At 39.5% G+C, this 15,666-nt stretch overlaps 2 protein-coding genes across 12 annotated transcripts in view; one reads left to right on the top strand and one right to left on the bottom strand.

The window, feature by feature from the left end:
• ST6GAL2 (ST6 beta-galactoside alpha-2,6-sialyltransferase 2) overlaps positions 1 to 14,969 on the top strand; it is a 146,306-nt gene extending 131,337 nt beyond the window's left edge. For 9 of the 11 annotated variants that reach the window (XM_053306197.1, XM_053306198.1, XM_053306192.1 and 6 more), the window contains one exon: positions 7,298 to 14,969. In XM_053306197.1, the coding sequence (XP_053162172.1) occupies positions 7,298 to 7,566 (269 nt within the window). In that variant the 3' untranslated portion in view covers positions 7,567 to 14,969. Of the gene's footprint in view, positions 1 to 2,195; positions 3,756 to 7,297 lie in introns of those variants that run through there. The other 2 variants (XR_008318870.1, XM_053306199.1) reach the window with 2 other exon arrangements.
• The window catches only part of LOC128349603 (parapinopsin-like), a 95,591-nt gene continuing 84,024 nt past the window's right edge, over positions 4,100 to 15,666 (bottom strand). Inside the window, exon 5 of the mRNA XM_053306203.1 lies at positions 4,100 to 4,414. Coding sequence (XP_053162178.1) covers positions 4,169 to 4,414 — 246 coding nt within the window. The 3' untranslated portion in view covers positions 4,100 to 4,168. The remainder of the gene's footprint in view (positions 4,415 to 15,666) is intronic.

The raw sequence follows: 15,666 nt of genomic DNA, 5'->3' as shown, positions 1-15,666 counted from the left end.
GGTAAATTTAATTCCTTAAGCTGTGATTTTTTTTTTTTTCCTTATCCATGCCAGAAAATGAAAAACATTAGTCAGGAAACAATTTTGTCCCACTCCAGTAAAGTAGTTATTGTGCAAAAGTTTGTTTCCAGTTCCAGACTGGCACTCTGGTTATGAGTGCAAGTAGAATTTGGCCACATGTGGGGGAAAAACCTTAAACCCAGCATTTGATGGTACATATACAATATGCTTGCACTACAAATGTGCATGCACTATCTCTTTGAAAGGTGAGGAAACTGATTCTAGGCATTCAGTCAGTCAAAGCTTGAGCTAGACATTGGGCCTAGATGCAACCCTTTGCAGGTTCTCCTCACTCCCCTCGTAATATTTTTACACACACACTTTTGGCTCATGATATCACATTATGTATTTCCTGCCTGCAGTAATCAACAATGTGCTTTCATGATATTGAAATTGTAGCTAAACATTGCACTGCATTGGTAACAGTCCTGTGTTGACAATAACATCCAGCTGACAACTGACTTTCTCTTTGGTGGAACATAGCCATGTGTGAAGTAGCATGTGATCAGTCCATTGCTGTGCATGAGAGTTTTTGTTGTACAGCCTTTTGTATAAACAGCCACACTAATCTAGGGAAGCCAATTGGATCAGCTTCGTCAATGGAAAAACAGGCTGCCATTGGCAAGTCTTCTATGAAAGTCTTGAGTTGTGGGAAAGGTGCTCTTCTGCTGTGTGGCCACCATCTTCTAAAGTGTGATATGAACTGTCAGGTCTTAAAGCAAACCACCTATTAGACAGGATGACGAAAAGCAGGAAACCACTTATGTGTCTTCTTCCCCGTGATCAGTATTGTCAGCACAGACAACACTGCTCACATCTTAGGTGCAATGTCTACTTTACCAAAAAAAAGTAGTAAATAGTGTATGCCGGTGAGATTGCAAAATGTGAATGAAAACTTAAAGTCTTAAACATGTAGTTTTAATACCACCCAGAGAACTCACGTTTTGGGTGGTATAAAAATGTGATTGGTTGATTAATTAATTAGTAAATGTATTGGATGGATATCCAGAATTCTAAACTGTATGAGGGATGTTTCCCAAGTTCAGCCCTACCCTCAGATGGCCACTGAATCCATGACTCTAGGTCATGGAGTATATCGGTGTCGGAGCTAGCATCCCCTTCTATCTGAGTACAGCAAATTATATCTGGAATTGCAGCACATCAAAAAGGCTAGAGCCTTCAGTTTAACCAATACGTATTTGCTGTATTTTTAACATAATACACATTTACTGCTGTTCACTTCACCCTGAAAGGAATTAAATGCAGGGTTTTTAAACCTTGGGTCCCCAGACATTGTTGGACTACAATTCCCAGCCACCCCAGCCACAAAGGTCATGGCCAGGGATGATGGGAGTTGCTTTCCAACAACGTCTGGGGACTCGAGGTTAAGAAAACCTAAATTAAAAGAAAGATCATCTAAGAATACTTTGCTTTTAAATATATGCTGGAACTGTGGATGCCAGAGGGTATAGTCTGGACAGGTGTCCACATTTAAGGTTGTAAAAGTGCATTTGTGAAAATGCACTCTTGCTCATATGAAACACCCAAAAAGCTGAGGTCAGCAAATGCACACTTTGGACCACTGGCTGACACCCAGACTAAAGTTTCACACACCAAAAAACATTTTGCACACACAGTGGACAAAGGGCAATTTTCACCAATCTGTCCTTTGAGATTATGTCACTGATGATTCGACCATTCTGAGGGATATATATTTTGGGAGGCAATGTGGGCTGCAGAGTGAAGGAGAAATTAGAAAAATCACTTTCCCCCTGTTGTGCATGTGGAACAGTTTTCGGCGTGTCAGCCACTGTCTTTGGCTACATTAATGTGGATCTTAGCCACTGACTTTAGCTATCACTATTCAAAGGGGAAATAGATATGAAATTTGTACACACTATTTAAAGACAGGGTCATTAATAAATTAAAGGTGAATCTTGGTTCTTTAGTTTTGATTTTTAGGAAAGATGTACAGTATTTATGAAATTTATGAACAATTAAATTAAAATTTAATTTATGAATGAAATTTATGAACAATTAAAAAACAGATCTTCAAAATAGTGCCATTATTGCCAGATACTGTGACCCTATAAAACTTTGTCCTTTTTTCTTTTTCATTCTCTCTTTCTTTTAAGGGAAACATTAGTCTGCAAATCCTGCTGCTGCCACCTGAACAAGGCGAGAAGTAGGAGTGGGAGTACATGATACTTTGGGCAAGTTCAGATGACCACCGGCCATCTGCAATCCCATAAAATCTTGGTAAAATGTTATGACATGATATCACACCCAGCAGGCATGACGTCTGAACCTGCCCAAGTCCAGTTTCCGTGTGACTATGGAAGTCAGTAAAATGTCTTATGAAGAATCTCAGTAATTGGACTTAGTGGATTCAAACATCATGCCCACCAGGTGCACACACACTTGCATCCTGGTATTTCACCAAGATGCTACCATCTGAACCCACTCTTTACAACCTGTGGAAATTAACTCTTCTGTATAAGAGGACTCCACATCTATATCTTATTGCAATTACCATTTGGCTTTCCCAAACACCAGCTCCAGCTCTAAAAATTGATATCAGATGGAATCTCTATGGCAGCCACAACTTGTGACTGATCAAGTCAAATGCAGCCCACCACTCATGTATGGTGGCCTATTAGACTGTTTTTACTGCCTGGAGTGATTGGAGGGTACAATAGGGTAGGGTGCAATATATAGATGATTGATTTTGATTGGTTGATTAAGTGCCGTCAAATCGGTGTCAACTCTTAGCAACCACATAGATTCTCTCCAGGATGATCTGTCTTCAACTTGGCCTTTAAGGTCTCTCAGTGGTACATTCATTGCTGTTGTAATCAAGTCCATCTACCTTGCTGCTGGACGTCCTCTTCTTCTCTTTACTTCAACTTTCCCCAGCATTATGGACTTCTCAAGAGAACTGGGTTTTCACATAATGTGTCCAAAGTATGATAGTTTGAGCCTGGTCATTGGTCCCTTGAGTGAAAATTCTGGATTGATTTGTTCCATGATCCATTTGTTTGTATTCCTGGCTGTCCATGATATCCTCAAAAGTCTTCTCCTGCACCAAAGTTCAAAAGCGTCAATACTTTTTCTGTCTTGCTTCTGCAAAGTCCAGTTTTTGCATCAATATAGTGTCACGGGGAAAACCACTGTCCGAACGATTCTAATCTTTGTAGGTATAGGCACATCACAGCATCTAAATATCCTTCCCAAGGCCTTAATTGCAACCCTACCAAGTGCTGGTCTGCAGCATATTTCTTGACTGCTTTATCCTTTACTGTTGACAGTCGATCCTAAAAGGCAGAAGCTATTCAACACTTTAGTGTCTTCATTATCAGTTCTGAGGCTGGTTGCTGTACCCATTGTCATTGGTTTAGTCTTAATTTATTTAGTCGTAGCCCCATTTTTTTCACTGCACCCAGTTTGGTGGGTTACATGTTGTGCAATTTTATGTTTAACTGGTCTATGGAAGAAAACAATCCCATCCTTACATAACTATATTACAACCTAAACATAGATTTTGTGATTGAACTGCATCTCTGGAAAGATTCACCTGCTGTATACACTTGAGGGAGATCTAATTTTGTATTTTGAGCTTTGAGGAACTAAATCAGTATCTTAAAATGTGTATTATTGATCTACAGACTAAACAGTAGGGTGTGTGAACCAGATAGTATTTATAACTCTCCTATAAAAACAGTGGATACTTGAGGCTCAGTATGTCTCTTGAAAGTTATTCTGAACAGTTTGTTATGATACAAAGGTCTACAATAAAATTCTGGTTTAATTAAGTTAGGGAGCTAATATCCGGCTAACATCAGTAGAACGGGGGATGGGGGGAAGGAGTCTGGCAGTAAATTTCAAGCAGCCCTCCATTAAATTGTCCCCTTGCACATCTGGAAGACCAGTCTTTTTCATTCCACCCCCCCCCCACCCCAGTGCTACTATCACATAATTTGTACAGAGTTAAAAATAGTAACAGCAACACATTTTGTTTTGTTTCTCTTCAACACACAGCAAATTCCTTAAGGGGAAATAAAACAAATAGATAATAACATGTGATATATTGGAGACAGCTTGTGCTTATTCACAAGAGTGAATTTTCCTTGGACATTTGTGGTGTGATTTCTGAAGCTGGCTCCATACTGGACTCTCGACTCAGAAGAAAGATCATTTTCTCATCTGTCTGTGGAAGTCCTTGGCTATTACATGCAACTCCACCTTCTGCTTTCTGGTTTAGCTTGATGACTGTGACCTTTGACTGGCATATGGTTTCTCCATCAGCAGCTGAAGAAGGCTGACAGTGGAAAAGTATGAGAAAGCACTTGTAGAACTGTAAACAACAACAGAAAAAGTTTCATGGTGGTTTTTTAGATACAAATTCTTAACCAAGTGATACATAAAACTTTATACATCTTGTAAGAATTCAAGGATATACAACCTGAATTATTGCAATCTGAATCAAACAACCTGTTATCATTGCAGACTGAATTAGTACATTTCATGTTAACTTTTCCTCTTTCTTGTTTTTCTAAAGCCATTTATGACATATAGGTTAGCTTCAGAGCAAAAGGATTAAATTCAGGCTTCTCTCACACAGCTGGTTTGTAGGTATGCTTATGAGATTCCTTTGTAGGGAGATCCATGTGCTACAAAAGTGACTTGTAATTTGAATTTAGAAGGGAACATCACATCATAAATTCCCTTAGAAATGGTTTCTAAACTGTGTAATAACATTAAGCTTGCTTATGGACATTATATAGACACAAGTTTATTTGATAAATAAAAGGCCACAACTTAATTAATGAACTAACTTGCAGCAGGGCAAACTTGAACTATTAATCTGAACTCCACCCTCCACTCTGTATGCTCTTCTACTGTGGGTGAAGCAGGGGTATGTGCCCCCCATTCACTTCATTCCACATCCTGGTGAGCCCAATCTGGCTCAGAGTTCCTGAACAGGCTGCTCACAGCCAACACATTCCAGTTTGTGTTGAAAGAGCCACAGTTCTCTGGGTTAATAACCTTTTGTTATTGTCCCAGAGGAGGAGCCCCAAGGAAGTTCTTGTCCCAGTTCTTCATGTCCCAGTTCTCTTTTTTAAAGATCCCACTTACCACTCCCATCCTCGCAGTGCTGAACCAGTGCACATCCCTAGCCAAAGTAACAGAACTGTCCCAGGCAGCTAACCTACATCACAATGGAACAGGTCTGGCTCCAGGTTTCAGGGGTTCTTGGCAAACTGCCCTCCATGAACCCCCTTCTATCTAACTGGGCTTCAAGAAAGTCACTCTGTTACCACCACACAAGCCTACAGGCACAGAGGTGATATTAAGAATCAGTAGTGAGCTCTTCTGGATCCTGGGCCCTTGGCAGCTGCCCCATGATGCTGAGCCCTGACCCTGCAGTGGAGCCCCCTAAACAAAAAAAACCTCAATTCACTCAACCAACACAGAGCACCAAAGAGAAAGAAGTTCCTCTTTGGCCAACAGTAAGCAGCTTTCTACAGAACTAGATTGGTGCTATATGGTGAGTGAAATGCGCCAGGAAGTAGGTAGCTTGGCTTAAACAGCTAGCATTAAATCCAGTTCCCACGACTGCCTTGAGTGAAGGCTGCACACACACCCTCCTCTTCCTTGAGTCACATGCAAAAATGTGTGTGCGCGCACACACACACACATGCCCAAACAGCCAGCTTATACCGGATGGGTAGAGTGTATGTCAGCTAGTTCCATGACTTAAATATAGACCTCTTTAGGGAACATTTTTAAAAATCATATGCACACATACTTAGGATTAAGTTCCACGCACATCACTGAAATTTACTTCATGACTAGGCTTGGGCAATAAATTGTTTAAGGAGAACAATGGTGTTTGTAGATATACGGCAATAGTGAAGCACTTCTTAAAACTGTTGTGCTGCATTTTAAAAGACACACACTAGTGTGACTCTTTTCCCGCTCTGATATGAGAGAAGAGGAATATAAGGAGAAATCCATAACCACTGGTCTATGATTAATAATTGCCACTTTTTGGTCCATTATTTTGTCTACCTAGAGCAGTGTAGTACAAATCAAGTGTGCATTATAATCTTACAGGTAATTAAATATTTCAGTATTCTAAAGTTTTGTAAACATTTTATGGAATCTGATGGGGATAAATATTTAACTCACCAGATTGCTATTTTTGCCCTAGCAGCCAAAAGAATTAGGCTTAGATTTGTCTATTAAAATGTGATGTGTTGTTTTGGTGGTCACCTACGATTAATGAGGTTATTCACACCATCAAAAATCGTGCTTTATGGATGTGCATGAACCTGTTCAGAGGCCCTTTTACAGTCCTCTGATCAGGTTCGAACACGGCGGGGAGGGGTTCAAAGTTTGAAGGTGAGGGGGGATCTCACTTTAAGGGCAGGGGAGGGTGTACTTATTCCTCCCTCAGCTTTCCGCCCACCGGCGTTCAGTATTTCACGTGCACGCACACCAGCTACTTCCGGCCATTTCCAACTAAGGAACAGTACTTCCAGTGACTGTTAACAGACTGTTAACAGTACTTCCAGTGACTGTTGCTGGTGTGTGTCTTATGTTTCTTTTCAGAATGTGAGCCCTTTGGGGACAGGGAGCCATCTTATTTGTTTGTTATCTCTCTGTGTAAACTGCCCTGAGCCATTTTTGGAAGGGCGGTATAGAAATCGAATTAATAATAATAATTAATAATAAAAAAACAGGGTGGCAGGGAAGTATGCTGCTGCCCCGTGGGATGTGAAAAATATCGAGCGCCAGCTGGGGGAAAGCAGAGGGACGGGTAAGTACATCATCCCCACCCTTAAAGTGAGACACACACCCCGCCATTAGGCCACCCCCGCCTGGTTCTGTGCACATCCCTACCGTGTTCTCCCGGAGTTTGGGAACGGTGTCTTATCCCAATTTACAGTTGTGTGGAAACAAGGTAGGAAGAAAAGCTACCCAGGTTTTCCTCCTAGCTTGTTTCCATACAACTGAAAACTGGAAGCAGACACAGCTCCCAAATCTGGGTAGAACAGAGTTTTTGATTGTGTGAATAACCTTGTTTCTTTGTATGTTGCACGCGAACTATTTATAAAAGGATGTTTTTCTCTCATGTTTACAGGGACCAATGATTTTTAGGAAATAAAGCTTGACTTGTAGTAGTGTTCTTGACTTGTAGTATTTACTTACTATATACACTTCATTTTCTTAGGAATCCTCATCATGATGTCAATGTGCAGTGAAGTACATGTATATGAATACATTCCTTCAGTCCGACAAACAGATCTTTGCCACTACCATGAACTCTACTACGATGCAGCTTGTACATTGGGAGCTTACCATCCACTGCTCTATGAGAAACTGTTGGTACAAAGGATGAACAAAGGCTTTCAGGATGATTTATACCGGAAAGGAAAAGTGATTTTGCCAGGGTTCAGGTCAGTGAAATGCCCTGGACAAAATCGATTCCCCTACACATAAGAGTGAACCTTTCTAAAACAATGTGCAATAAGGTGCTACTGTCATACTATAAAAACAAAAATACTTGAAAAATCGATCCTAGACCAACCTAGCTTGAGTCTATAAACTGTAACTAAGTAGCAGACATGAATGAAGTTTTCCTTCTGATGTCTGAATATTTATTATTATTTTGCAGATAGATGGGGTTTCTCCCCCTAAGGCTTAGCTTTTGAGGAATGCAAAGATACAGCCTATAGTGAGCATATATATGTGGGACCTGTCAGAAAACATCAAATATTTATACCACATGTGCCAGATTGCAGTCCTTTAGAAATTTTAAAAGTGAAGTCTAATCTAGTGAAGCAGTCCTTAAAATGAAATAGAAATAAAACATGAAGAATTGCTCACAGTATCAGGATTTCTCTTCCCACAAGTGAAAAAATACGTAGCAGTACCAGGTGTGTATTGAATATAATGAGCCATATTCTTTTAATTTAAGGCCATTTAATTTAAGCTCTTCTGGTGGCTTCCTGATTTTAAAATGTTTGTGCTAGTCTATTTTAATGTGTATATTAAAAGTTCACATATTTGGCCAGATACATAAAAGGATGCTATGTACGGGAAAGATTCATTTTACCACATGGGGGGGAAAATTCCCAAGGACCAGCTGTTGCTCTTAGGGGATTTTAAAATATATATATCTTGTGGCAAGCTACTGTACAATGGAAGCTTCAAATGATTAGGCTATCATATGTAATTGCAGTCTTCAAGTGAATAACATGGTTTGAAAGTCTGAATCCAAAGATAAGACAGGACTAACTTGCACTAAATAAACTACTCACATAAGTGATCTTCTAGCTTGTGCAGTGTAACATGGAGGTCATGAATTCACAACACAAGTTCTTGGTTCTCTGTGAAAAGAGCAAATTACACATTGCAGTTTCTCTTTTCGTGGAAGAAGAGCTGTGCTCATACCAGAGTTTGCAGCTCACATATTACACTGCTCAAATAGATTACTCATGTGAATACTTTCCCCCCTCACATTGGCTTCCAGGTTTATTGTTGGAACTGACTCCAGCACAAAGAATTCTCTTCTTGACCTCTTTAAACATCAGAGACCAATCTCTTCCATTAATCTTGTGTGTTAGGTTACACACTAAGTGTTCTCCCCAGTCATCATCGGTACAGTGCCCAGAAGATTCATGATAGGATCTAATGGAGCTTTGTTTTCTCCTACCTTGGTGCATGCATGCAGGTGTTGCACCAGGCACTACAGGGAATGGGAGGCCTGTGTATGCCTCTGATATCTTTGTCCAGTCCATACCCTGTGTTATGTCCCATGGCAAACACATTGTTTTCCCCCAAGGCAATGCACAGGTGCTGCACCTTCACTGGACTAGTTCAAGCTCACACCTGTTAATGTAGTGTATATCTCAAGCTTCTCCCAGTCTCATAATTAAAGCTTGTTGCCCCTTCAGTAGCTGGCATCCTAACAACGTGCTTGTGGAAGCATGTCGCATTAGTGCAGAGTTGTTGCACTAGCTACTTGCACTAATTCTGGAGCTTGCATTCCAGACTAGTTTTGTACTACTGCAAACATGCTTGTGCTTCTGCAACAGTCCACATCTGCAGCACATCTCTTTTGTGTTGAAGGGGACATTTGCGCAATTGCACAAATCTCTAGTTTATAGCACACTGGTGCTATTTTTTGCACTAGTGCAACTTTGCTTGTTACACAAGCACTTTGTTAGGATGTCAGCCACGTTTCCTTTTAAAAAATCATTTGCATGATAGCCTTGATTTTTATCTCTCATTGTGTATATTATCAATATTGGCAGCTTTTACCAAAAGTATGGTTCTGTATCAGTTCACTAAACCTTCAGCAATGTTTAGTAAGGAGAAATAAGCAAGGGGACTAGTCTCCAGAAAGGTTTCATTGTAAGCCCTGGGAGGAAAAGTAGGAAGTTGTGGCATTGTGTGTCCCTTCCAGGTGCATTGTGAGTCTCAGTGGTCCATACAGCCAGAAGTAAGGTGGAGAGAAGGAACCAGTCATGAAAGGGCAAGCAGGAAGGAAGAGGCAGCATTGGAGGGTGATTGTACAAACCAGGAGCCAGGGCTACAGAACTAACCTGCTTATACAAGAACTAGAAGTATTTATGTGCAGTCAAGATAAGAGGAAGCAAATGTGAAGGAGGAAAAGGAGACAGGCCATTAAAAGGTAGTAAGACAAGAGAACATTCAGCAAGCTGAGTTCTGTACCAAAGAGGTGGTGCAGCAGTAAGAAAAGTATTAACCAGCTCGAGGTTTCTCACTGAAGAGCAGCAAGTCCTAATAGCAATCCAAAAATGTTCAAGTGCTGTTTCTGCATTTCCCCTTGCTCTTCCCTCAAGCACCTAGTAGGAAGATCTATAAATGGAAACCTTATTCTTCTCCTAGATCATAAGAATGTAAGAATTGCCTGGCAAGATCAAACTATGGTCCATCTAGTCCAACATTTCATCTCTCACATGGTCAACTAAATGCCTCTAGGAAATTCATAAGCAGGGCATTAAAGTTGATGATTTTTATCTGTGGTTTGTCCCCAGCACCTAGGCATTGGATGCAACTGTGTCTAATAGCCACAGACCATGCACTTTTCTAATCTATTTTTAAAGCCATCTAAGCAGGCATTTTTCTCAGCGTGTTGTTATCCCACGATTACTTCTTAGATTCAAAATGGTGGCCATGAATTCCATAATTTAATTTGGATCAGGAATGAGATTGGCCTTTGTGTCATGCATATGGCAAATGGAAAAAGCTCACAACAAATAAGAACTCTTCTTTGGAAACAAATTCCTGACCAATAACATGAACACTGAATAACTTCTCACTTTGTTGTGTGTGCAAAATCATGCATATCCTAGGAGAGAAACGGGCAATGGTCATCTCCCACTAAGCTGCCCTTTAATATTTTCACCCAGCTCAGTCCTACCTGCACTTGACGTATATGCTTCTGCGCTGTTCTTAAAAATAATCACAGAAGTATAAATGCTTTTGAATAGACATTTTATTTTATATGGCAGCACATTATGAATGTCCAAGATTCCAGTTCTTATATGCACCTTAATGAAAATGACAGTATATCAAAAGACTTCCTACATATTTTCATTTTCATTAAGATGCATATAAGAATTAGACCTCTTGGACACTCCTTCAGGAGTCTTCACTAAATATACACTGTCCATATAACATCGGAAAGTAACTTAGAAGTGTTGCTCTTTCCCAAAGGGTAGACTAGCACAAACTTGTGGATGCCACAGATCTCCAGTCATCCTTTAACAAACAGCTTCCAAAGCCTGGTTTCCCATCTCATGTTTTAAAAGTGTGCCAACACAAACACTTCCTCCGTTTAAGCTGTTGTTATTTATTCCGCTGACATCAGTGGACTTTGGACTATGAACTTTAAAATATTATCCTTGGTTCTTCCCCTAACAGTATTGGTTTTGCAAAATTGAAGAATTCCAGTGCATCTGGATCGTGGGCGAGGTGGGAGGGGGTGTTTAGGAGAAGAGTGGAGGGAATAATAGCAGAATATTACCTACACTAATCTACTCTTCCACCATTCTCTTACTCCTTAAATTTTTTAAAGTTTAAAAATTGCTCTCACAAGTAAAGGAAAACAGCAGAATCAGTGATAGCTTATCAAAAGTTCAAACCATTCATTTTAAGACAGTGAATGAATATAAAATGTTAAATAGATTTTTTGTATGTTTTCTTAGGGCATCTTACAGTATATAATGCATTTTCATCCTACATCAGATTTATAAATATTGCGTATATGTCTGTTACTCCTACTTGAAGTCAGTGAGAATTCTCATTTTAAAAGTACTAAGCTTGCTTAAAGCCTTTGCTTTATTTGCTAGTTAAAAAGCAAGCTACGTAATAATAATAATTTTTAAAAGAGTATGGGTTGGGTGGGAGAGGTGAGTTTCGATTGGCTGGTTGGCATAATGAAAGCCTCACACTTTCTCTGCACTGATGGTTGTACAGATGAAAAGTTGCACTCAACATTTTGGGTAAAAATGCTGATTTTCTGCTGTTATTTGTTATGGTCAATGCTTTCCACTGTGAATTTTTTAACGTGGTGCTCTCTCAATTTTTATACATAACGCCTTTAGATAGTTAAATCAAGGTGTTCTTATGCTTGTTACAGGGAATTTCTTGAAACTATCGACCAATCTTGGTTGCTGAACACAAAAATCATTTTGTATCTGATCCACACTTTCTGGGAATAAACACATTGGGGTTTACTTCTGGGTAAACATGCATAGGACTGCACTGTAAGAGGCATATTTAGAGGGTCATTAGACTCAGTTTTTCTTTTCAACCCTCATAACTGTTATGTTGCTAGTGTTAAAGCAAGTTGATACACAAGTCTGTGTATATGCCGTGATTTTGAGGAAGCACAAGAACAGTGCAGAAGGTAGTATGAGGTGTAGAATCAAGTTTCCTGAGAACCTTAGCATTGATTTTTAAATCAACAAGTTTCTAGCCTTTATGGCTGTAATGATATTTTCAAAGTGTGTGCACTATCTGCTGAAATCTTATCAGCCAGAGAGCTGTCTGAATAAGATTTTGAAGGTCTGGGTCATGGTTTCTGTGTCCTGAATACTCGTTTGCCCTTCCCTATGATGTGCAGAACCAGAATGAATTATGCAAGTAGTAAACATTGACTAAATTATGTAAACCATTCAAGTTTGTTTAATTTACTAATGAAGGTCACAGAATTCAGCTTTTCTTTCTACAGAATTTGAATTGCCTTGCAATCCAGAATGTTAATTAATTAAGCACAGAATATGCACAGCCCTTTGTTGACACAGTTAACCTTGTGACAGTTGCCATGATAGCTCAGTAATGTGAAAGTTGGAAACATCTAATGTCAATTCAATTACATATGCGGTGCGGAGTCGTCTCAAACAAATAATGCAAACTAAGAGCCAGGTGATATAAGAGGCAATGATATCAGGTGCCTCTTGGTGTGGTGCTGATACTAGCAGTTTGAATGTGTGAAGTGCACTTAAGGCTATATGCAGTCTGTTGCACCCTTTGCTCCAGATGAATCACAAACAACTATTGTGTGATGGTTGCTATGATCATTAATGCCAATTAGAATCACACACCAGCCTTAAACTGAAAGAATGAAAAAACCCTACCCTATCCTCACTTTAATCATCTTGACTGTGAATACAAAAAAGGTAGTTTTTAAAAGGTGTTTTAGAAATAATTAATCCAAACTGCAGTACAGTTTAACTAATAAGTGATTGAGTGTATACACTCTAGAGAATACACCTAAACACATTTAACTGGAAATCAGTTGTGTTAACTTCAGTGGAGCTACCTTCCAGTTTTAGGGTGCACTACTGCAGGCATCTAAAAATTGTTGGGGTCTTGCACTAGAGCGCAAGTGCACACATACTTAAATCAGTCACCTACACTTTGTATAAACTACGTATATAGTTTCCAAGGTAAGTAACATGCTTGAAGTGTGGGTGTGTTGCTTTAAATTTATACAGTGCTTCCTTAGATGCCCACAGCAGTGTAGGTTGATTGGAAACACCAGCATAACACTGTGCAGCTTGTGGACCAGTGAAATTATGCCCCTAAGAACAAATGTGTTTGCATCAAGAGAGACCTGCATCTCATCAGAGTATTTGGAATAAGAGGAGAGTCTAGATTTATTGACAAAAGACAACCACCATTTAATTAATCTGCTAACAGACATGCTAACACTGAACCCTCTAAGGAATGGAATCCCATTCCTTTCTCCAGAGTCTCTGACTTTGCTTGCTTTTCATCTCTTTCTTGCCTATGTAGGGCTCAAGGAAAATTCAGAAGTGGCCTGTCATGTACTGTCCTCTCTTCTGTTAAACCCCTTCTCCATGTGCAATGGTCCCAAGCCAGATCATGGTGTTTTGTTTTTTTACCAACAATAAATAAATAAATTGGGGTGGGGGGACTTCGCAATTGTTGTCAACAGACTTAACATCACCTACAATTTGGTCTTAAGGCACAGGGGAAATTCACATGGATGTTACACACATCAAGTAAAGATCTGAACTCCTTGCAGGAAAGCTGCTGGTGTTCCACACTTGTTAAAAATCGCTCTTTCCTTCGATCACTACATTGAAAATATTGGCTGACATTCAGAGCAACAAACTGCTAGCCGAACAAGGAAATGTGCAGTAATGTATAAAGTTAGTTCAGTTGCAGTAAAAATGAGGATTGCGTTAAGAGTGCTATTGGACTATAGCACTCTTGGGCAAAAGTTCCCATTGATATAATGAGGTGTGCCACAATTGCACAACTGTTGTGCAAGCATGCTTGCGGGTAGTACAGCACTAATCTGGAACATAGCCTCCAGACTTAGCACTACTAGCTAACACAACAGTTTTGCACTAGCTCAGTCTTTCTGCAAGTGTTTCATTGCTCTGGATGTCAGCCATTATTTGCATTCTGGATAATTCTTAGCACTTGAGTAGAATTTCCTAGACAGACTTTCAACTAGGCTATTCCTGTTAGACACAAGTTGAACTTTGACTGCTAATTCAGGTGCTCCCTGATGTGAGTTGCCTGCAGTCTGTAGTTGTTTAACCAACTCAAACACACACATACAGAGAGCCTTTCAAAAGGCAAACTAATTCATTAATGGTACAAATTTGTTATGGAAAGAACTACCAGAAAGGATCTGTCAGAAATCAACATAGTTTAGCTGGTGCTTAAACTGGGCACCAACGAGATTAGTATGAATGGAAATTCCTATTATTTTTCTCTTGGATTGCAAAGCGTCAGCCATTTAACATGAAAAAATTCAATCTCAAATCAAATGCATTTTTCTTTGAAAACAAGGAATGTACAGTTCTTTCTTATCATTTGCAAACTTCAGCAACATTTTAAAAAGTCCTCATAGAGGACATAACATTTCCACAATACTGCCACCTTCTGTGCAAAGAGGACACCTGGTTTAACTGTTTAGATTTTAAGTCACCCATGTCTACTGTAGGCTTATTTAATTAAAATGAATTTTTGATATCACTGACTTTTTCTTTTACTTGATGATATGAGTTGAATCTTCATTCTTGAATGATCATCTGTGCACATGCCTTATTCATACATGCCATCTCATTCTCTAAAGCTGTAGTTGCTGAGCTATTCAAGTAGAAGACTGTGTACTTTTTAATAGCCTTGAGAATTATTTTATATGATGATTTTTTAAGTGAATGTGCACTCTTCAAGAAATGAAAGTTTGAGATTTTCCAGGAGTCACATTTTTAAACAGTGTTTGTATACATTTTAACACTTTTGTATTTTCTATTTTGGTTTTATATATTTTTATGTACGCACAGTGTACAGATTTTTCTTGTAAATAAAGTTTGTTTTTTATTTGATTAGAAGTGGTTGAACTGTTGTTATTATTTAGCTTGAAGGGATGAAATTGCCTATATTCCAAACAGGCAGTCTTAAGTCTAAGCATAATATCCAGACTGTTAGTCTAAATGTTGCCCATTAATTGCAAGCTAGCACTGGGATATTTAAAAAAAACAAGTTGATTGGTTTCCAGGCTGTAAGATTTGAATTATTGTTGGTCATGGCCATGAGCCCATGCTAAATGATAGGGGTGTGCATGAAATGGATTTTGCATTTTGTTTCAAACTCGCCCATTTCTTTTGTGGATTGGGGTGTAGGTAGCACCCATCACGCCCTACCACACAACCCACTTGGGTGTCCCTAGGAGTTCCCCATAGGGAAAATTTGGGTTTTTTGAGTCTCCCTATTACCCCCAATAGCCGGAACAAACTGCACTCATAGAGTGCACGTTTTTTTAATGACTTGAAAAACACTGCAGAAGCACATAGTGAAAGAGAACCTGTCCCTCCCAACACAGAATACACATTTCAAACACAGTAAAATTGGCAGAAAAAACCCAACCAACATCGCTGACCCAGAATCCACTGACTCAGCCACATTGTCTGTGCTGCAGTAACATTATTGGCACAAGTTGATCTCTCACACACAATTATGACTCCCACGTTACTTCCTAGCATTGCAACAGCTGCCATGGCAGCATCCTTACTTAGCAGCAAG

The sequence above is a fragment of the Hemicordylus capensis genome, chromosome 3 (assembly GCF_027244095.1).
Source record: "Hemicordylus capensis ecotype Gifberg chromosome 3, rHemCap1.1.pri, whole genome shotgun sequence".
In the NCBI taxonomy this organism is placed as follows: domain Eukaryota; kingdom Metazoa; phylum Chordata; class Lepidosauria; order Squamata; family Cordylidae; genus Hemicordylus; species Hemicordylus capensis.
Note: the sequence above shows the minus strand (reverse complement) of the source record. Positions and strands in the feature narration are given on the sequence as shown.